General features: G+C 40.5%; 1 protein-coding gene and 1 long non-coding RNA gene across 4 annotated transcripts in view; one reads left to right on the top strand and one right to left on the bottom strand.

Annotated features, from left to right (window-relative positions):
• The window catches only part of IL12A (interleukin 12A), a 6,234-nt gene extending 6,000 nt beyond the window's left edge, over positions 1-234 (bottom strand). For both annotated transcript variants that reach the window (XM_060100001.1, XM_060100002.1), the window contains exon 1: positions 204-234. In XM_060100001.1, the coding sequence (XP_059955984.1) occupies positions 204-219 (16 nt within the window). In that variant the 5' untranslated portion in view covers positions 220-234. The remainder of the gene's footprint in view (positions 1-203) is intronic.
• Positions 209-23,004, top strand: LOC132491155 (uncharacterized). 2 transcript variants are annotated; one of them, XR_009532638.1, is made up of 6 exons: positions 209-285; positions 14,659-14,751; positions 16,604-16,676; positions 17,447-17,563; positions 19,828-20,123; positions 22,620-23,004. It is a non-coding gene; the product is annotated as an uncharacterized LOC132491155 (long non-coding RNA). The 2 variants fall into 2 exon arrangements; XR_009532637.1 differs by having other exon boundaries at positions 14,659-14,803.

The raw sequence follows: 23,004 nt of genomic DNA, 5'->3' as shown, positions 1-23,004 counted from the left end.
GCTCTTTCAAGGTTAAAAGAGACGATATCCTATCGAGCGCAGGGTAAGCCCGCAATGTCTTTCCCCCTTTCGTTCTCTCTGCCCTAAGATTGCTCACTGCCTTCCAGGCTCCGCGGAGCCTGTCCCAAGTTTCTGCCTCCTCTTCCCGGCCGCCGCCCCTCCCCACCCAAGCGCCGAGCGCTAGTCTCGGGCTGGTTACTCACTGCGCGGCGGGCACATGCTGAGCGGCGCTGCGGGGGCACCGAACCGAGCGGGCAGCTGGACGCAGACGGGTGCACGCGGCAGGTGAGGGCGGTGGTTGGGAGGCCGACCCGCGGGGGCCACATTTTTATAATTGCCCGAGGCGCGGCAGGACTTTCCCGGGACTCTGGTCTCTTGCTTTCTTTCTCTCTCTATCTCCTCTCTACATCAGCTTCTTGGTGACACGTGGAGTCTGGCCCGCGGGGCTTGCGGCGCTTTCGGATTAACTCCCAGTGCACCCGGCCGCAGTCGTTCCGGGACGGCCCCGCCGCCTCCGGCCTGGCCCAAAACGAAAGAGAAATTCGCGCAGAGTCGCGGCGCGGGGTCCCCGGGCAAGCCCGACCCCTGGCCCGCCACCCTCGGACGGCCCCCGCCCCCAGGTACCCACCCTTGGCCCCGCCTCCCTGCAGCGCCCCCGCCCGACGGAGCGCCGAGTAGGGCCACCCGCTCTCCATCTATATCCAGGATGAGCCCTGACCTCTGGGCTGGTTCTGGACAGGGGTGGGCAAATCATTCATTTATCATTCCTTTATTCAGATAGTCCACGGTGTGCCCGGCCGACATTGTGCCAGGTGTGGGGCACCCAGCAGTGAACAGGTCACTTTGGGGGCGCTCCCACACCAAATCTGACTCAATGTGTTTTGTTCCTGGGTACCCTCTTAAACACGGAAAGGGATGAAACCAGACTGGCTATGCAGTAACTACTCTCCTAGAGAATCCAGTTTTTTACAGTGTCCAGGAGAGAATCGTTACAATTTAGTGGGATGGATGTGCAGGGTCTTGGCAGGAGAGGCCAGAGAGAGGGCAAGTCAGAAGGAGCAACGGGAGTGAGGGGACAGCAAAAGCTCCCAGAAGCAGGGGGCTGCGACCTGAATGTTGAAGGGTGAGTAGGCATTAGACCGCTTCCAGTGGGATGGGATGCAGGTTCTAGGTTGAGGGAACAGGAATCAGAAGTACAGTCAAGGAAGGTAGAGGGAGGTGGCAATCTAGGGGTCCTATACAGGGTGTGAGGTTGGTGAGGGTGATGGCGCTCTGCCGTGAGGGTAGTAGATGCTGTGCTAAGGAGTGTACATTCTGCTGAGGGTGGTGGGGAGCCTTCTAGGGTTTTAGGCAGGAGACATGGCTGGATTTGCATGATGGGAAGATCTTTCAGTAGTATGGAGGATGGATCCCAGGGGTCAGGAGTGGGAGGGCGTGGCCAAGGCCCTATTCAGAATGGAGGTTGGGCAAGAGGGATCCTTAGGGTGGGGAGGGACCAAGACTTGGTAACTCCTCAGGTGAGAGGGATAGGAAGGTGCTGAGAATGGCTGAATGGAGGTTGTTCCAGTTCCTGCACAGGGGTTACTGTAAGAGAGGAGTGAGTTTGGAGGAGACACTGAGAAGTTCCACTTTGGATGTGTTGGGTTTGAGGTTCCTGTGGGACTTTTCAGTTCACTCATTTCTACCACGAGCATTAGTCACCCTGGGTATGTGTGAAAGGGAGGGGTGTGTTTGGTCACCCACTCAGCATCTCTGATGGATCTGACTGCACTAAAGCCCCAGGACTTCACAATGGAGCTGCCAGTGCCCACCTTTGTGCAGATACACTAACTAAACTTGGATAGGGATAAGCCTTTTAGAATACAGGAGAGAAGAGAGGGTGCTTCCTCTGGATCCCTGTTGAAGTCGGGAAGGATGAGGTAAGCCTTGAGATGTTACCATGAACACTCGGCAGGGCCAAACTTTACTGAAGATGGAGTGATGAAGCCAACTAGGAGAAAGGAGAAAGCTGTGTTAACCCCTTGTCTGATTCAAACTCTCTCTGTTTTTGGCATCAGTCCCCCTAGCAGTTCATCTGCTCAAGGGTGATGAGGTACCCACCATAGGGACTTGTAGGTCTGTGTAAAACGGGAGCAATAGTTGATCTCCAAAGCTCCTTCCAATGCTGCAGTCTGTGAATTACCCCTTGGGAACAGAGAACAATGCATTGTCAGAAACACTTGCATAGCAGATTGTGTGAAGCAAATGACAGGTGCTGAGCTGTGTTGTTGCCATAGGGGTTTAGGATGGAGTTAAATGTACTTAAGTCAGATGAAGTCAAGTTTATCACAACTGAGCTATTTCTCCCTTGGAAGGGCCATCTCCTATGGAAAAGTAATTTCTGCAGCATAAATGAGCGTAGGGCCTCTGCTCAGAATGGATTCTTGGCCACCAGACACAGTTTCTAGCCTATACTTTTGTGAAAGTTCTCTGATGTGCTGCACATCCTTTAGCCAAGATAGAACAACAGCCTTCTTCTGGGATAACATTACTTTTCTATAAGAGACATTCTTTGCTCATGATTACTACTACATGATATCTAACATTGTACTGGCAGTCTTGGCCAATGCTATAAGGAAAGAAAAAGAAATGAGAGATTTAAAAATTGGAACATAAAAGGCAAAAACTGTCACTATTAGCAACAGAAACAACAGATCAAATACTAGAACTAATAAGAGAATTCAGCACCTTCACTGGATACAAATACCAACTTTCAAAAATCAACCAAATTTCTCTACATCTGCAACAACCAATTAGAAATATAATAAAAATAATATACCAGATAATAAATAGACAGTAATAAAAACAAAATACCATTCACAGTAGCAGCCAAACTATAAAGCAACTGCCTGTAGATGGAGAGGCAGTACAGTGGTTAAGAATATGGACTGTAAACTATTTGAATCCAGGTTCTGTTAGTTACTTGCTGTGTGTTCTTGGGCAAGTTACTTATCTCTCTCGGCTCAGTTTCCTCATCTGGAAAATGATGATAATAAAAGTACCATAGGTTTGTTGTGATTATTACATGGGTTAGTAGAAGCATAAAATAGTCTTTGGAGAAAATTTAATCGAGAACATAGAGTGATTTAATTTAAACGGGAAACACATACCCTTGGGTGGAAGACCTTGAGATGTAAATAGCTCAAGTCTCTTCTAGTTAATTCACATATTCAATGCAATCACAACACAAATTACAAAAAACTTTTCTGAAGAACTTAATAATAAGCCTACTCTAAAATATATGAGAATAAAAGCCCATGAATATCTAAGTTAAGCTTGCAAAGGAATAATAAAGATGGGGAAGTAGCTCTACCAGATATAAAGACATAGTTCAGAGCAATAATAATAAAAATAGTGTTTGGCAAAAGGATAGCCAAATGGACCTTTGAAACAAAATAGAAAATTACAGACAGACTCATATATATGCATATTTAGTATAAAGATACAATAGCACCCAGGACAATCAGGGAAGCATGGATTGTTTACTAGAAAATTCTCACTGTAAGGTGAAAAATAAAACTGGACTCCAACCTAAAACAACATACAGAAGTGAAGCCACTTGGAAGTAGGTTAAAGACAAATGTGAAAAATAAAGTTATTACAATAGTAGAAGAAAATGTAGGAGACTATCTTTGTCTCTCAAGAGTGGGAAGGACTTCTTAAAAACGTCAAAGCCCCAAGCCATAAGTGAAATACTCGTAAATTTGATTATATAAAAATTAAGAATTTCTGTACTATGATTTCCTGTTAACCATCAACAAAGTTAACAGATAGCTGACAGACTGGGAGAAGATATTTTGCAATGTCTAAAACCAATAGGAGAGTATACAAGGAACTCCTACAAGTCAGCAAGAAAAAGAAACCCCAATGAAAATGGGCAGAACTTATGAACAGGCAGTATACAAAGAGGAAACCCCAAAGGCTAACCAGCATCATGGGATGCTCAGATATATTATAATCTGAAAAATGCCAAAGAAAATAAGAATAAGGTATCACCTTGTACTTTTTAGACTGGCAAAAATGAGTACATTGGATATTGACAAACGTTGGTGAAATGTAGGATTCTAGGATCTTTTCTATAATGCAAGTAGACTGATGTAGCTATACTAGAGGGCATTCTGGCGTCTAGCTTTGGTCAGATTAAGTATTTGCATACCTGATGACCCAGCATTCTATCTTGGCATGTACATCCCAAAGAGATTCTTATACAGATCCATAAAGCCTGTATATGAAGATGTTCTTTAAGTCACTGTTCGTAGTAGTGGGAGTTGAAGGCAGTCTAGTTGCCCACCAGTAGGTAAATGAGTAGGTGAAATGTGAGGGATCCCCTTCATGGATACCCTGCAGCAGTTAGAAATAATGGACTATATGTACCTGCATCAACATGGGTAGATCTTTAAAACATAATACTGGGTAAAAACATAAAGATAAAAACAGAGGGCTTCCCTGGTGGCGCAGTGGTTGAGAGTCCGCCTGCCGATGCAGGGGACACGGGTTCCTGCCCCAGTCCAGGAAGATCCCACATGCCGCAGAGCGGCTGGGCCCGTGAGCCATGGCTGCTGAGCCTGCGCGTCCGGAGCCTGTGCTCCGCAAAGGGAGAGGCCACAGCAGTGAGAGGCCCGCGTACCGCCAAAAAAAAAAAAAAAAAAAGAGTAAGATCTGTATATAACACTAGAGATAGACAGTTAAACCCCTTGGAGTCAGACTTGTTTGGGAATACAAAAAATTTGGATTTTAGAAAGTGAAAAGGTAACATCTCATGATTGAACACAATATTTCTGCAGCAAAATGTAGGAATGGTTACATTAAGTGGATAAAGGCTACAAATAACCTCACATCCCATGAGTCATATTTTGCTGCTCAGTGAGCTTAAGAAAAACACCTTTGGTGTTCAAAGCTGGGAGGTTTCAGAATTGTAAGTGATTGTGGACTTCCGTATACTTTAATGAGAAGAATGTATTCAAAATTGTACACATTATACAAGGACACCTGCAAACAAAAAGATATGTGTTAAACATATTAGGATAGATCCCATTGAGGAGTGATGGGCATGAGAATAAGGAATGGAGATAAATAAAATATATAAATATAAGTATACACACATATAAAAGAAGGGACCTGTGATATCATGAATTGAAGTCATGATCAACTTAATGATCAACTTAATCCTCTTCATCTGAAGTCCCTATTCTGCCCCAAATGTTGACAAGTAAAGATACCCTTTCTAAGCAGATAACTCGATAGTTGTTTGCAAACTTTAATTGTACTTTAGTATATTCAGATAGTTTTTCTATTGGTCATTCCTTTCCCTTTCAGTTTGAGCAGTGGGCCAATCTGAGATCTCACCTAATAGATCCATCACTGGGAATCAAAGGTCTTTTCAGGAACTTGGCAGAATGTATTAAGGCTCTGTATCAGAGTTTCTCAACTGGAGGCGATCTTGTTCCCCAGGGCACATTTGGCAATGTCTGGAGAAATTTTTGGTTATCGTAATGGGGGAAGGGGGTTGCTACTGGCATCTAGTGGGTGGAGAATTGATGCAACATGTTGCTAAACATCCTACAGTACACAGGATGGCCCCTCGCTTCCCCAAACTAAAAGAAGTTACACCATCCAAATTAGCAGTAGTGCTGGATACCTGCGATCATACCAAATATCAGTAGTAGCTCAGGCTACCTGCCTTCATCATTATTCTTCTCCGTGAGTAGACATGTTCATAGTCATAGGCTCTGAACAATAGACTTGGGACTGTATCTTTGGTGCCATAATTTAGAGTGGCAGCCCATTCTTGGAAGAAGTGAGATTCCAAAGAGACTTGTGATCAGTTGAAACTGTAAATGTGAATCTGTAGGTAGGTATTGTAAACACTAGCGTCCTTCATCATATAGCAAGGACTCTGCTGTCAGATTTCCTGCAGTTCTATTCTATAGGGGCTATTGAATTTGAACATAAATCAGCTGGTGTTCGCATGCCATCTGACAGTGTGGGGTCCAGTACAGCTCTGCTCTTAAAAGGTGACCTGTTAGCTAAGAGGCAGAGCCTAATGTTCCTTGCTGCATATACCAACCTCAAACATGACATGCTGATGAGGCTGGTTCCATGGAGCAATTTCTTCTTTGGTGGTGAGGTGTTTCAGCAGCAGGGAGAAAAGTAGTGAGCTGAGCCAGAGAGGCTACGGTAGAGTCTAAAGTAACTTTGCATCTATGATCAAAAGACTTAGGTTCTACCCCCTTCTGCGACTTGGTGACCATGTAAGCTTAGACAAGCCACTGCCTTTCCTAATTTTCATATCTGCAAAATGGAGATAGTAATCCCTGATTGTCTAGCTTTGTCATATGAATCAGATTATATAATGACCAGGTAAGACTTTTGTACAGTGGTAGAGTGTCATCGCTATGAGATATCACTATACAAGGAGAGGTGCAGTTATTATTTTTGGATTAAGGCACACACTCACCAGTTTCTTCCACATCTGCCTCTTTGCACTCTTTTAAATGTTAAGTGGCAACTCCCCAATGAGGGGGGAAGGGGAGTCCTAAATATTCATAGCATTGTTTCTACAGGCAACACATCCATGTGTTATCATGCTGTCTTGAAGAACCTCAAAAGTATCAACAGTGGTCTTCAAGAAAATATTCCAGGAAAGGTGTTGTTATTGCTTACTGATGCTCCAGAATAAATATTTTTATGAATATTGTTGCAAACTTTTCTGCATCTTGAGACAGTTAAACAAACAAACAAAAATGATACAGCTCCTGGGCATTGCAACATCATGCATGATGATGCTGATGCTTAGACATTAAAAAGAAAAGAAATGATGAATTTGACTATATAAAGAACAAACATTTCTACAAGAAAAAGATACCATAGATAACATTTGAAGACAAATGATAACCTCAAAAAAAAATTTGCAACGGCGTATGACAGATCAAGGGCTGATCTCCTTAGTATATGAATATGAATATTAAAAAGAAAAAAGCCAACAATCCAATAAAAAAATGGGCAAAGGTTATGAATAGACAGTTTAAAGAAAGAAAAATACAAATTACTTAGAAACATATGACAAATACTCGGCTGCACTCAAAATTAAAGAAATGCAAATTAAAATTACTAGATATGAATTTTAACCTATAATTTGCAAAACTAGAAAGTTTGATGACTTATGGGTATGTGGAAATAGGTTTCAATATTCTGTTGGAGGGAGTATAATCCAGTGCAATACACTTGAAGGGTTAGTTGGCAATAGCAATTAAAATAAAAAATATATGTATACTTTTGCTCAGCAATTCCACTTCCAAGTATTTATCCTGTAAACTATTTGCACGTATACATAAAGGCTGATTTCCATTAAAAGTATTATTTTTAATATCAAAAGACTCAAAACATTCTAAATGTCCATTCATAGAGAATTGTTTCAATAAAGCCTAATTTATCTTTTCAATGAATTTTTCAATGTAGCTATTAAAAAGATTGAATTAGATTTATACATTTGTTAGGGACAATCTTCATTATGTGAAAAGTCATGTGAAAAATCAAGGTTCACACCAGTGTGTAATATGCTTCCATTTGTGCAAGGAAAAAAGTATATATATATATATATACATACACATAGATATAGGTACAATATCAACATAGATCTACACTCCTAAGAGCATAGAAAATCAATGACCATTTCCTCTGGAGAAGGAGATTGAATCTTTGAAGTAGGGGGAAAACCTGCTTTTTATTTAATATCCTCTGTACTGTTTGAATTATTTAACATGCAAATATATTGCAGCTTTATTTATTTATTTTTTTGCTTTGTTTTATTTGTATTCTGAAAGATCACCTAATGGCAGGTGAAGTGAACTGCTAAGAGAGCTGCTGGATGCATTCTGACAGCTTGTTTTTTTTCAATTTTTATTGAAAAACAGTTGATTTACAATGTTGTGTTAGTTTCAGGTGTACAGCAAGGTGATTCAGAGACATATATATATTCTTTTTTAGTTTCTTTTCTAGTATATGTTATTATAAGATACTGGGTATAGTTCCCTGTACTATACGGGAGGTCCTGTTGGTTATCTATTTTTTAAAATTAATTAATTAATTTACTTTTGGCTGTGTTGGGTCTTCGTTGCTGCGTGCGGGCTTTCTCTAGCTGTGGCGAGCGGGGGCTACTCTTCTTTGCGGTGCACATGCTTCTCATTGAAGTGGCTTCTCTTGTTGCGGAGCACGGACTCTAAGCGCGTGGGCTTCAGTAGTTGTGGCTTGCGGGCTCAGGAGTTGTGGCTCGTGGACTCAGTAGTTGTGGCTCATGGGCTCTAGAGCGCAGGCTCAGTAGTTGTGGTGCACAGGCTTAGTTGCTCTGCAACATGTGGGATCTTCCCAGACCAGGGATCGAACCCATGTCCCCTGCATTGGCAGGAGGATTCTTAACCACTGCGCCACCAGGGAAGTCCCTGGTTATCTATTTTATATATAGTAGTATGTATATTTTAATCCCAAACTCCTAATTGATTCCTCCCCCCCTTTCCCCTTTGGTAACTGTAAGTTTGTTTTCTATGTCTGTGAGTCTATTTCTGTTTTGTACACAAGTTCATTTGTTTCATTTTTTTTAGATTCCACATATCAGTGATATCAAATGATAATTTGTCTTTCACCGTCTGACTTACTTCACTTAGCATGATAATCCCTAGGTCCATCCATGTTGCTGCAGCTTTTGAAAAGAGAATTTCCTCTAAGTTTCAGCATTTTTGCTTGATTTATAATATAAACATTGAATCTGTCAGTGGATTAACTATCTACTGCTGAGGCAGGAGCTTTTGTGTCTGACTCCATTCATCCATCCATCCATCCATCCATCCATCCATCCATCCTTCCATCTTCTCACTCTTATTTTGAAAAATATTCTACATGTGTGCTACGCACATTTAGATCTTCTCTTTTAACTATTATGTGCACTCACATTAGTTTACTGGCTGGAGCCTTTCTAGCCTCTGGCCTGGTAGAGTGGAAAGACCATGGGCTTTGTTTGCAGTACTGGGTTAAAATCCAGCCCCCGTCACTTTCTAATGTGCAATTTGGGGCAATTTCATTAACTTTTCTGAACTTCTATAAAATAGAGAGAAAAACACCTACCTGGTGGGGTTGTTGGGGCAACTTATTGGGGTAATGTACACACAGTGAGACAATGGGTGGAGCCCTGTAACACAGCAGCATTGCCCTTAGCATGTTGCTATTTCCCCTTGTGACATTGGTTTCTAAACAGTGACTAATGAAGCTTTAAATAATCCCTCAGGGGCCCATTACATGTCTTATTCTTCAGTGAGTAGAAGGGCCGGGGTTAGCATCGTGATGCTATAAGGCTCCTAATGTGGAAGGAAGTGGTATATTCCTAGTTAAGATGATCCTTTTTTGCTTCTTAAAAAACAATTAACCTTTCTCAACATACAAGCCCTGAAAAGTAGGCTGGTTACTACTAGCTTTTTAAAGTCCCCAAACAGCCATTTTTATAGTTTTATATAGTCATTATTTATTTGTTTAGTTTCTAGCATTTTTCATTCCTCCACATTTGTATGGTCTTCTATCAGAGATAATGTTCCTTCTGCCTGAAGAGCTCCTTTTATACTTTTTTTTTTTTTTTAAAAAGCACAGGTCTACTGGCAACAGATTCTCTCAACTTTCGTTTGTCTTAAATGTCTTTATTTTGGCTTAATATTTGAAATACATTGTTGTTTGGCAGTTATTTTCTTTCAGCACTTTGAAGATGTTATTGCAGTGTCTTCCAGCTGCCACTGTTTCTGTTTCTAAGTTGCTGTTTAATTCTTGCTTCTTTGAAGGTAATTTGGGAAGATAGTCTGGCTGCTTTTAGGATTTTCTTTTTTGTTTTGTTTTGTTTTCCCAGAAACTTGGTTATGAACATTCCTAGGTGTGTGTGTGTATGTGTGTGTTTGTATTTATCCTGCTTGAGGTTTGTAGTACGTCTTGAACCTATACCTTGATCCCTTTAAATCAGTTTTGAAAAATTCTTAGTCATTGCCTTTTCAAGTATTGCTCCTATTGCTCTCAACTCAATTTCGCTCTGGAACTCCAATTACATATATGTTCAACCTTTTCACAATGTCTTACATGCTTTTTTATGCGATTTTCCACCTTTTTTTCTTCTTTTTTGGTTTGGATGCTTCCATCTGGATATTTTCTGCCAACCAATCTTCCAGGTTGCTAATGCATTCTTCATCTGTCTAAACTGTTTTTGAACTCATTTATTGAATTTTTCAGTATTAGAATTTATATTTGGCTTTTTTGTAATACATAGATTTCAGTTCTCTGATGAAATTCTCCATCTTGTCATCTATTTTCTTGAACATGTCAATCATGGTTATTTTACATTCTGTGTCTGATAATTCCAGTATCTGGATCATCTCTGTGTCTGTTTCTATTGTGTATTTTTTCTCTTGTCCCTGTCTCTTTGTATGCCTGGTAATTTTGCTTGAATGCCAGACATTGCATATGAGAAATTGTAAAGACTCTCAATGATATTAACTCTGGCAGACAGATTAAAAGCAGAATACCTTAAACCAATCAGGGAATAAGCTTACTTGAGGCTGGGTTTTAAGCCTTTTCAAAGGTTGGTCTATATCTATTTACCCTTATTTCTAGGATGTAGTCCTATCAGTTCCAACTGAAAGCAAAAGGTGTTTACCATGGCCACTCTGCTTTGGTAGGCTCTGAATGCTAATGTTTATTTATCCAGCACTGTGGTACTGTCATTAGCTCTGTTTAGTTTCTCAGTCTCTTAACTGCCACTTTTTGTTCTGCCTCTCTAACTCTTAGCCTGTTCTGCTTACTAACTGGCAAATATGTAGAGGCAAAAAACAGATAATTCTATTTACTTATTTTTTAACGTTTTTTTACATTTATTTATTTATTTTTGGCTGCATTGGGTCTTCTTTTCTGTGCACAGGCTTTCTCTAGTTGTGGCGAGCAGGGGCTACTCTTCGTTGCGGTGCATGGGCTTCTCATTGCGGTGGCTTCTCTTGTTGCGGAGCATGGGCTCTATAGTGCGTGGGCTCAGTAGCTGTGACTCACAGGCTTAGTTGCTCCATGCATGTGGGATCTTCCTGGACCAGGGCTCAAACCTGTGTCCCCTGTATTGGCAGGCAGATTCTTAACCACTGTGCCACCAGGGAAGTCCCAAAGCAGATAATTCTATTTAAATCAGTTCTCTGCACTTCCTTTCCCTCCAAAATCTTGGCATCTCAAGTCCTGGTTCCTTTGGTGGCCCTGAGCGCCCATATTTGTCTCTCCAGTGAATCTGCCAAAACTTCTGCTGACCTTTTCTGCTTTTTAATAGCCACTTTCTGCTCAGCTTCTCTGCCCTCTACCCATTGTAAATATGAGTCAGCAGATGACTCAGTGGGAATTGTAGAATGTCAGGCTTATCTCAGTGAGTTTGCCTTCTTTCAAGAATCTTGACTCTTCAAGCCCTGGCTGCCTTGGTGGCTCTTCAATGTTTTCAGACATTAAAATTTTTTTTTTAATTTAACTCTTCTAGGTGTTCTCATGGGAGGATTTTCTTGCTACAAGCTGCCTGCCATGGCTAGAAGTAGAAACCAAATAACCATTTTAAATACAGGGTCTGCTCAGAGTTCCAAAGTTGAAGTTTAAATTCAGAGTGATTATGACAACTGATGGTGTTCTCCTTTTAAAAAATAATATACTGTCCTTGGTACTAGAAGAACTGTGATGGACACAGAATAATAGTAATGACCTATAACATAAGTCATTACTATTATCATCCCCATTTTTATAGATGAGGAAACTGAGGAACAGGGCATCTCAGTCAGTCACTGAAAGTCATATAGCTAGCAAGTAACAGTGCTGGGATTTGAATCCATGTGGTCTGATTCTTGAGGTCACTCTTAACAGAAGCATAGGACATTAAACAAGTTCTTATTATTGAGAATGTAGTATGATACTCTTCTCTCTCCCTTCCCCCAGATCTATAACAAGCAATAACAAATATACAGAGAGACCTTTATACCATAACATCCTTCAGGAGCTCACTGGATTTTTCTTTTCCATTTGTATCCCCTGCAGGCCTTTCACAGAGCTGGGCACATGCAGATCCACAATAAAACATTTTGATTTCCAATGTAAAGCTGAGGTCTGAAGTTATATTTTATCATTTGTCCTGTTGCTTTTCTTGTGTTACCGTTAAGAATTCAGCAACACATATTGCATTTATGAAAATGAAATTTAGGGATACACAGTACGATTGTGCAGCCCAAAGAGATAGTTTAGGGCAAATCTATCCTGTGCTTTGCTTGTCAAGCTAAGGGATACCCACTGCAGCAGGGAGGAAAGGGTACCTTTTTCTCATTCAGGTTCTGGACAACTCTAAGTTAGAATTTTTCTCTAATCTATCTCACAGGAGGAATTACCCATCTTTTCTAGCCAAAGCAGTTGAACAGGAAGATGTCTAAACCCAACTATTTGTTATCGTATACCTCTGTTTATTTGGGACCCACTGCATGGGAAATTTACAGGGTCTGAGAACACTGATCTCAGAGTAGGGAGAAGGAAAATAGGACAGGAAAGCATTGGGCATATTTGTACTTCAGAAAGGGAAGAGTTGAATCAGTTTTCTGTTCTCGAATACTATCTTTGGTGTCAGACCAAAACTTTTTGTTTAGTAGATTTCCAGAGAAGAAACTCCAGGTGAAAGTAGCAGCCAGGGCCTTTTCTGATATCCTACAATTTCATTTCCTCTGTTGTTTTCACAGCATGAAATGCCCCAGTGTTTCTCTCCTAACCAGTGGCATAAGTTTACCCAATGTCAAGGAACTCCAAAGACCTTAGAGCACATTCTGTATATTTATTCCACTGGTAGTAATATCCTTTTAGACAATGGACACAGAACAGTGTTGAGTGGTTTCTCCAGAAGCTGAGAACTATTGTTCCCACACCCAGTAAATATTTAACTCTATAAAAAGGTTAAGCAAATATATTCTCATAAAGCATGTTAAATTGATCTATTTTGGATTTAAATAGAGCTAAACCAATTTCATGCAACAATTTTAGGGCATCTATCTAATAAACAACTTTCTACAGGTGATTTTATTTATCTTGGGATCATCTCAACCAAAAATTCTGGGAATAGGCAAACAAAAAACTCACTGAATTCTAAGCAAAATTCCAGCAGACCTTTCACATTAATTGGAATAACTTTTTCTTTGTTAAGTTGCTCAGGGACTTTTTTAAAAAAAAAAAACATTGATCTCTTTTGAGAGGCTCTGGCCAAAATGTAGTGGATTGATGCTTATGAGATATGTTTATGGTGATGAATTACAAGGCTGTTTATGTTGATTCCTTCTCTTGCTGGAAAAAACAAATCCAAATTTGAGCCATTGGCCCTTAAATAAATGTTTCCCTTGAAATAATAAAGAAAAACATACCATTGTTAAAATAATGTATAAAGGGCAGAAAACACCTTTCAGAAGACCCTCTTTGCTTCCAGGTGGAAACCAAATAGGCTAGTATTTTTAGAATGCTGAGGTTTTGTGTATGGATACAATAATTGAGTGACTTCAGCTACTTAAACAGTCTTGTTAAACAGGGAAGCTTGGTACTTTTTCTGACTGTGTTTAGGGGATTTTGTACCCAAATATTACTCTGGAATGATCTGGGGAAGGGTGATTTTACTGGTTACTGGTAATAGTTGCTAACATTGACTACATGATATGTTCTAGGGACCGTACTAGGCAATTTTATATTATTTAATTTAATCCTCACAACAACCCTATGAGCTAGATACTGTTACTATCCCCGATTTACAGGGAAACTAAGCTTTAGTGAGGTTAAATAACTTTCCTAAGACAGTAGAGCTGGGATTTGAACCCAGCATATCTTTGCTACTCTCTTAAAATACAGTGGCATGAGGGGGATGGTTGAGAGTAGTGGGAGGGGAGTGTAAGTTAATATAAACTTTTTGGAAAGTAGTTTTGAAATACTTATCAAAAGCCTTTAAAAAATACCATATATTTTGACCAAATAATTACACTTCTGAGGGTCTAGTTTAGGGCATTGTTCAGAGATTTAGACAATGATTATGTACAAGAATGTTCACTGCAACATTATTTATAAGAGTTTATAATATAGGTTGAAAACTAATGGTCTCTACTAATTATAATAGGCACAATATAAATTATGACAAAGGCATAGTTGGAACATTGTGCATCTTTTAGTAATAATATTAAAAAACGTATTTTGGGGAAAATGTTCAGAATTTGTTGTCAGGTGAAAAAGAGATATAAAACCATAGATGTATAGTATGATCATAATGATGTTTAAAATGGAAGGAAATCCAGCAAAATGTCAACAATGCCTATCTGCGGATAATGGATTATGAGTAATTTTTATTTTCTCCTTTATGCTTTTTGATATTTAAAATTTTTGTCTAGAATGAGTACAAAGTACTTTTATTGCCAGAAGAAAACGCTATTATTAATTTTGTTTAAACTGAAGAACAATAAATTAACCAACATTGCAATTTCCATTGTCAGCAAATCACATTTTGCTTTTAATTAAAAAAATTTGTTTTGCTCTAACTTACTCCTTTTTTCGCTGTGCAATTTCTAGAATATCACTGTAGAAGAAATCATCATCGCAGGCAGATATCTTGGAGCAGAGTGAAGCCCTGCGTTTACTCGAGGCTTGCCCTAAGCGTTGTCTGTAAGTGCTCTCCTTGGGCACGTTTAAATCCCCTGGACCTTCCCAGCAGATGGTAAGGAGACACCCAAAGGCAGGGCTCAGGGAGCTGTAATCAAAGTGCATCAGAACATGGAGAATATGGTCAGAATGTATCCTCTGAAACTGATGCTAATCAAAGTAGTAGAATAGAGCTCCTACAAAGTAAAGACGCCTTCAGAGAAAAATTGTGAATACATTCTTTTGTTTTTCCAGCAAATATTTATAGACCACCTTCCATGTTAAAAATTCTGTGTTAGGAGGGCTTGGGAAAGTTAGTATAAGTCAGCCATGATAAGCCCACGAGGCTGCCTGAGTTTTTGTTAGGGTGACAGAGGGTCTCCAATCAGGGGAGCAGAGAATCTCTCAGTGTAGTTAAGAGGCTGGCAAAAGGAGTTTTCAAATCTGATTGAAGTTGGGAGGTATTGTGAGGTAAGACCTACATAATGAACATAAGAGAAGCTTAAATCACCTCCCAGGTATGAAGTCCTACCTGTGTTCCCTCCTTGCCGGAACTGTTTATAAGTGGGAAAGATGCCGTTTATAAGTGGGAAAGCGGGGTTGGGTGGGCAGTGGTGAGGGAGAAAGAGTGCAGACGTCCACTAAGCAGTGTCTAATGAATAGAAGACTGAGAAGTGGTAAGACACAACTAAAGCAGACCCAGTTCCTTCTTTCTCCTTCTCCTTTTAAAAGTCTCAGACTAGAATCCCAGATTCCTTCAGCCAATATCATAATGAGTTAGAACACCTCTACAAGTGCTCATCCCTAATTCTCTGCTCTGACCTGGCCACTTCTCCACTGGCATCTCCCACAACTCTCCCTCTTGTTCGAGTTGCTCCAGAGACACTGGCTTTTTGGCCATGAAACACGCCAGGCATGTTCCCACGTCAGATGTTTTACCCTTCCTGTTCCTTCTCTGCACCACTGTCCCCATGGTCATTCACACGTCGGATCACATGTCTCTTCCTCATAGTCCCTTCCCTGCCATCTTATGTAAAACACTGTCTTCCCTCCCCCTGCCCCCTGGCACTCTCCAGCCCCCTACTCAGTTTTATTTTGCTTTCCTAGCACTTACCACTATTTGACAATATATTATATGTTTAATTGTTTGTTTATTGCTTATTGTCCTGCATTAGAATGTATACTCCATGAGGGCAGGGACTTTGTCCATTTTATTCACTATTGTATTCCCAGCATATAGAACAATATTTGGTACATAGTAGGTGCTCAAAAAATAGTTATTGAGTAAATAAATAAATGAATGTACTTTTCTGGAGGGTTTTGTATCCCATATGGTTTGGGAATATGTATCAAAACATAAAATGATACATACCTTTGACCTAGCCAATCCAACTTCTTAGATTTGCATTAAGGAGATAATCATACAGTTGAAAAATAATATACATAATAAGGTTAATCGCAGGATTGTTTACAGTAACACACAGAGTGAGAATCTAAATATCCATTAGTGGAACATTGTGATATAGACAAACAAATTGACATTGTTATATGTAAATCAATATTGATCAACATGGAAAAATGTTTACAACATGTTAGGGGGTAAGGAAAATTGATTCAGGAACAGCATATATGGAATGATTGTATCTTAATAAGATTCTTTCATACTTTGTATGTATCTGTGCATAGAAGAATGTGAGGAAAGGTATTCACTAAAATAATAGCAGTAATCTTGGTGGGTGGGAGTGGGATTTGGGGTACTTTTTATTGTTTCTGTATACTTTGTATATTTTTTAAAATAAATGACCTTGTGTATTTCTGAAAAAAATGTAAACAAAGTTAATAGAGCTGTTTTATAAAAAGTTTTTGTCTACTCTAGAGCTGATTCTAGTCCACCCTGTGTCAAAGCAGCCCACGGTTGACTGACTCACCAGCTGAAATTCCAGGAAGAGGTATTGCAGGTTTACTTCCTGGCTCCCATAGGGGATGTTTGCTGTCCTTCTCGTTGTTGTCATTCCTCTTTTCCATTGCCCTGCCACTGCCCTAATTTAGACTCTTTCCTGGTCACGTGGACCAGATAGCAGTTGCCCCCTAAGTGGTCTTCCTGCCCTCTCCTGTCTGTCTCCTCCAACGGAGCAAACCACAGTAGCTCCCTGTGACCCACAGCGGACTCCAAGCTCTCAGCCAGCCATCTCGAGCCTTCCACACACAGCCCCAGTTCTTGCCCTGTCAACTCTTGCATTCTATGCCCTAGAGAATGACCTTCCAGGAAAGCTACAGTGCTTAAAATCTGTACTAATCCTTTGCTTCTTAGGAAATTGGTTTCTTTTAATTTAAGTAATGTATATGTATGACTGGTAAACTTTTTGAAGGCAGGAAGTATTTCTTACGTTTTCTTGCATTATGCACTGAATCTATTTGTTTATTCATTCAGCAGATATTTGTTGAGCACCTGCTGTGTACATGACCCTGTGCTAGGTTCTTGAACAGAGCAATGAACACTCGGAAGCCACTGTGAAGGGCCTTTGCTCATTTGAGATCTCTTGAGTGATAGTCTTCCTTCCAAACTGCACACCTACCAGTAATATTTGCTCTGTCCCTTCAACAAGGGAATGATTTGTAAGGAAGAGGGACCAGTAACTAACACTCAATTCGCTCTGTTATCAATAAGGACTAACAAAAGGGCTTTGAAAGGAAATAGTCTCTTCTCTTTGTCCTTCAGGAACCACAAACCCTAGACGCTATAGAATGAAACCTTCATCAGATTTCTTGATGAACAAAGTCTATTGAACCAGGCAAGCTTCCTGCTGAAGAGAGAGGACAGTCATAATGCTGAGAGGTGAGATCCCGAATGTTCCCAGACCGTTGTGAACTGTCAAATAGATCATTCTAGAATACAATTTCCATTGTGAACTGCAGCAATTATGTAATATCATACCATATACTTCCCAAGTTTTTCATGCATATTAGAAACCATGAGGTTAAATCTAAGAATCCTAAGTGACTACTTAAAAAAAATACAAAATATGAAGTTATTGTCATCAATAAGTTTGAAAAGTTGCATAAATATGAGTAAGTAATCAAAGCTCTCAGTGGCTAAATTAATGAAATGGACACATTTCAGTACTTACTCTAGGTGGTTTAGGGGGATCTTGGGCCAATAATTCCCCTCGCTTTGCCAGACCATAAATTAAGTAGTTAATTTTTGTTGTTGTTGTTGTTTTGTGGTACGCGGGCCTCTCACTGTTGTGGCCTCTCCCGTTGCGAAGCACAGGCTCCAGACGTGCAGGCTCAGCGGCCATGGCTCATGGGCCTAGCCGCTCCGTGGCATGTGGGATCTTCCCAGACCGGGGCACGAACCCGTGTTCCCTGCATCACCAGGCGGACTCTCAACCACTGCGCCACCAGGGAAGCCCAGTTAATTATTTTTATTGAGAAGTGAATGAAAGATTCAGAACTCTGAGAGACATACTTCAAAGGGCTTTTTCAATAGAATCTCTTTTGCTGTCTACTCAAGGTAACATTAAATAATAATCAGTAATGTTTTTCTTTTGTCCCAAAACTCCAAATGGGTATAGTCTAACCCCTTTCTTATAGCCAAGATGATTCTCAGTAGACATCCAATTATAACATTTCCTTTCTCATTTAGACACTGAAAGGTCAACTTGATTTTTTAATAGAAATATCCCAAAGTAGCAAGTATCCATAATTTTTCAAGACACAGAGCAAGACATAAAATTTTTGCAAAATGTCTTTTGCTTGCATTAATTCCTTTGTGGTAACATATTATCCTTTGGAAATGAGATATTGTGCACCGACAGCCCATATCATTCTCATCTGGAGGTAGGTTCCAGATGATAGAAGTATTGTCACATGGTGTATAGCCAAGAGTTTTGGTCTATGGGAGTAGAATTTTTCAAAGGTACCTTTATCTTTTTTTTTTCTTTCTATTGGGATAAATGGCCATAAATATGGCCATGCATTATATTATTAAGGAGGTAAGTATTGGTGTTATTTTAGAGACAAAGTTTAATAAAATAGACATTTCTCTAGATCACTTTCCTAACAATATGGGTAGAAGCAGCCAGGGTGGGTCTGGTGGTTATGTGGAGTTAGGGATCCGGCTTCTTTGATCTTCTTACTACACTTAACATGCAACTTCTACTTTGTGGACCAACATGACTCTTCTGGCTCCAGCCAGCACATCTGCATTTCAGCTGTAGGGAAGGGGAGAGATGGAAGGGGAGAACACACTGCTTTCTCTCAAGGGTATGGTCCCAAAGTTGCATACCTCATTCTACTTACATCGCACTGGCCAGAACTTAGTCAAATGGCTACACCAAGCCACAAAGGGGGCTAAGAAATGTCAACTTTACTTAGGTGGCCTTATGACAAGCTAAAAACTCTATTCACATGTAAGAAGATGAGAATGGAAATGAGGGGACAACTGGCAGCCCCATCCCCATGTACAAACAAGGAGGGAGAATAAAGGAGAATGAAAGAATTGGAGAAGTTAAGAAAGAGGGAGAAAGAGAATGGGAGAAGGAAAAGGCAAAGGTTGTCTTGATAAACGTAGACTATATATGGTGTTTTCTTTTTTCTGTTGGTCAGTTGACTCTAGATATCTGAATTTATTTCTTATCACTGCAGTTTGCAGTGCAATAAACCTCTGTTTACCTCTTCCCAGTAGCTCTTATTTACTCAACTCCATTCAAAGAATAAATATTTGTGGGTGCTTTCTGCAAACCAGGAACTGTGGTAGGTGTCAGACATACAGTGGAGAAAAAGAAAGATCAGTCCCTGCCTTCAAAGAATGATATGAAAGCATGAGGTCGGGGAACAGATACAAATCAAGTAATTGAAAAATGATGAATGATATAAAATGATGGGTACAGAGAGCTATAGTGGCATAGAGGTGAGCACCCAGCCTATGCTGGGGAGAGAATAATTTCTATTAAATGCCTTTCTGAATAAAACACCCACAGAAGCCTATTAGAAGGAGAAAATTATTTTTCTAGATTGCTTTGATCCCAAGAATGTTATACCAGAGGCTATAGAGTCAAGTCCATTTAACTGAATCTAATGAAACAACCATGTCTTCAGTATCTACTGTGTCTGAGGTACTGGGCCAGGAACTTCAGAGGCTACAAAACAGAATGAGAATGGGTCTCACGTCTTAAGTGGCTCATGCTCTAGTGAAGGAGACAACAGTGCAACTCAAGGCATCGTGATCAAGAGCTACAGTAGAGATGTCCATAAAGCCTCGGGGGAAAGGGAGATGAATGCTAACTCTGTGTGATCTCAGTCTTCATGGTGTCTTAGCTGAGCCTTGAATCCTGTGATTATGTAGAAGCGTCTTTTAGGAGGACACAGCTGGAACAAAAGGCACAAAATGCAAGGTATGTTTAAGGACTGACTTTTAGTCAAATGTAGCTGGTGGAGTGTTGGGGGGTAGAGGGGTGTCGTGTGACCCTAGGCATAGAAGTTAGGGCAGATGCAGGGAGGCCTTGATCACAGCGCTGAGGACTTTCTTCTGTAGGCCAGGGGAGTTTGATGATCAGTTCCTCTCTGCTTTTAGAAGCTAACCACAGAGAAGGGAAATCTGAAACAGGAAAGGAGAGCTTTAAAACATGGTTAGGGGACTTCTCTGGTGGTCCAGTGGTTAAGACTCTGTGCTTCCAATGCAGGGGGTGTGGGTTTGATCCCTGGTCAGGGGACTAAAATCCCATATGCCACGGGGTACGGCCAAACATTTTTTTAAAATTAAAATTAAAATGTGGCTAGACAGAGAGGATTAAAGAGAGAGGCCTTGATGAGGAGGCATGTTTAGGCTGAGCATCTGCCTGGATGTTTACAGGATGGGGAGGAGAAGCACAGAGGGGAAGAAAACTCTGAGGTTTTAAGCTTGAGTGATTGGGAGGGTGGTGCTGACATTTAGTGGTTTAGGGAAGAAAAGGAGGAAAGAAGCACTGGCTAAACACTACTGGCTGTCTACCCAACGGCCATGTCTCTGTTCTTCACAGAGCCCAGTTTTGTCAAATGTCAATCATCCTCAGTCCCTTAGGAGTGTCCTAATTGGTGTAAGCCATCAGCTTAAGGAGACCCCCCCTGCTGACTGTTACTGGTCCAGGGGTGGACATGGCACTTAATTGACCCTACCATATCGAGTGCATAGTCCATGTCTGGGAAGGTACACTCCATGTTGTAGGAAGTGGACAGCAGAATCAGGTAGCTAAACACCCAGACTGAAAAGGGAAGCCCCAGGGAACTGAAAAGATAAGATGATCATGGAGAGAGAAGAGTTCAGGAAATCAACCTCATCAAGTTGTTTATGAATCCCTGGGCTCACCCTTGGCCTGTACATGTATAGACATGGCCCTAAATAGATTGCCAAAGACTATGAGAACTAAACTATGGGAGAGGCCACCATGCTGGTCCCACACTGGTCACTGGACGGCACATACAGGGCACAGATCCCTATAGCCTGCAAAGACTCAGAAAACCGAACTGTCATTAGAACTGCAACCCATAGAAGGCGGGTCAGAACTTGTGACCTGAACCCAACCAGATCAATTGCCTGCTAAGCCAGAAATATCAAAATTCTCCATAGGATATAAACAAGAACCTGAGTCTTATTACACAACAATCAGAGTATCAAATGTACAATCCAAAATTACTCATCATACAAAGAACCAGGGAAATGTCAACTCACAGGAGACAAGATAAGTGACAGCAGCCAACAGATTTTGGAATTATCACTTTTAAGTAGCTATTATAGAAATGCTCCAAGAGGTAAAGGTAAGCAGTCTTGAAATGAATGGAAAGATAGAAAGTCTCAGCAAAGAAATAGAAGATATAAAAAGAACCAGATACAATATTGAAATAAAAAGATACAATAACCAAAATAAAAAGTTCCCCAGATGGACTGAATAGCGGAATGGATATAACAGAAGAAAAAGTCAGTACATGCAAAGACAAATCAATGAAAATTATCCAATCTGGACAACAGAGAAAAAAAAAAAAGATATGGTGAGGGTAGGAAGAGCATAGCCCCTCTCTCTCCTGTGGGAGCATACCAAAAGATCTAACATTCATGTCATTAGAGTCCCAGAGATAGAGTAGAAGGAGGAAACTTCAGAAAAAATATTTGAATGAATAATGAGTGAAAATTTCCCTAATTTTTTTTTTTTTTTGGCCGCACCACGTGGCTTGTGAGATTTTAGCTCCCCGACCAGGGATTGAAGTCAGGCCCTCGGCAGTGGGAGCTTGGAGTCCGAACCACTGGACCACCAGGGAATTCCCAAAAATTTCCCTAACTTTGGAAACGAGCCACAGAGATACAGGATAAGAATAAAGAACAAGGCAAACAAAATGTCATAGAAGACAACAAGGGATTGAAAAGATTTTGGACATATGAATGCCCAATACTGCCCCTTACTTACTGTGAGACCTAGGGGAATTTTGCTTATGTTTCTGAGTCTCAGTTTCCTCATCTGTAAAATGGGTAGAGTGAGGCCTATCTAAAATAAGGCTATCGTGAAGATTGAATTCAGTAATCTAAATAAAGCACTTAGCACAATTCCTGAATCACAAGAAGTGCTGAATAAATGATAGCTTTTAAAAACAGGGAAAGAGGGGGGTCAGCAAAGAAGCCAAGGATGATGAGGACTGAAAAGAGACCATAGCGTTTTGCACAAAGAAGATGATCATCTGAGATGATTTTGGTGGGCAGAGCAGAAGCCAGACTATTGTGAACTGAGGAGTAAATGAGGGCAGAGGGAGGAGGAGAAGTCAGCATAAACATTTTTTGACAAAGTTTGGTGATGAACAGAAGCTGAGAGCTAAAATACTTGCTTGAGAATGCAAAGCTGACGGAATATTCCTTCCTTTTTCAGATGGAGAATTTGATCCTGTTTTTTTAAGCTGAAGGGAAGGTGCCCAGGAGAGGAAGAGATTAATGGTTCAGGAGAAAAATGGGATGCCTGATGGCACAGGAAGTGATTGGATCAAACCCACAGTTGGTCTTTTTGTGTGTTTTTTCTTTTTTTGTGTGGACGTGTTTGCTGGTGCAATGGCTTAAAGCAGAGATAACAAGTCTACTACAAACGAAAGTGCATGATTATCATGGTTTGCAGATGATATGTTTACTGTTCTAAAACAGAGATTCTCAGCCCTTTTCCACACATGGCCCTTAAAGAAAATGATAGTATCTATAAGATATATTGGAGTAAGCCATAGGGGATTTGGAGGCAATTTTCTGTGGCTTGGTGAAAAAATTTT

This window comes from Mesoplodon densirostris, chromosome 5 (genome assembly GCF_025265405.1).
Source record: "Mesoplodon densirostris isolate mMesDen1 chromosome 5, mMesDen1 primary haplotype, whole genome shotgun sequence".
NCBI lineage: Eukaryota > Metazoa > Chordata > Mammalia > Artiodactyla > Ziphiidae > Mesoplodon > Mesoplodon densirostris.
This window is presented reverse-complemented; position numbering and strand designations above follow the sequence as displayed.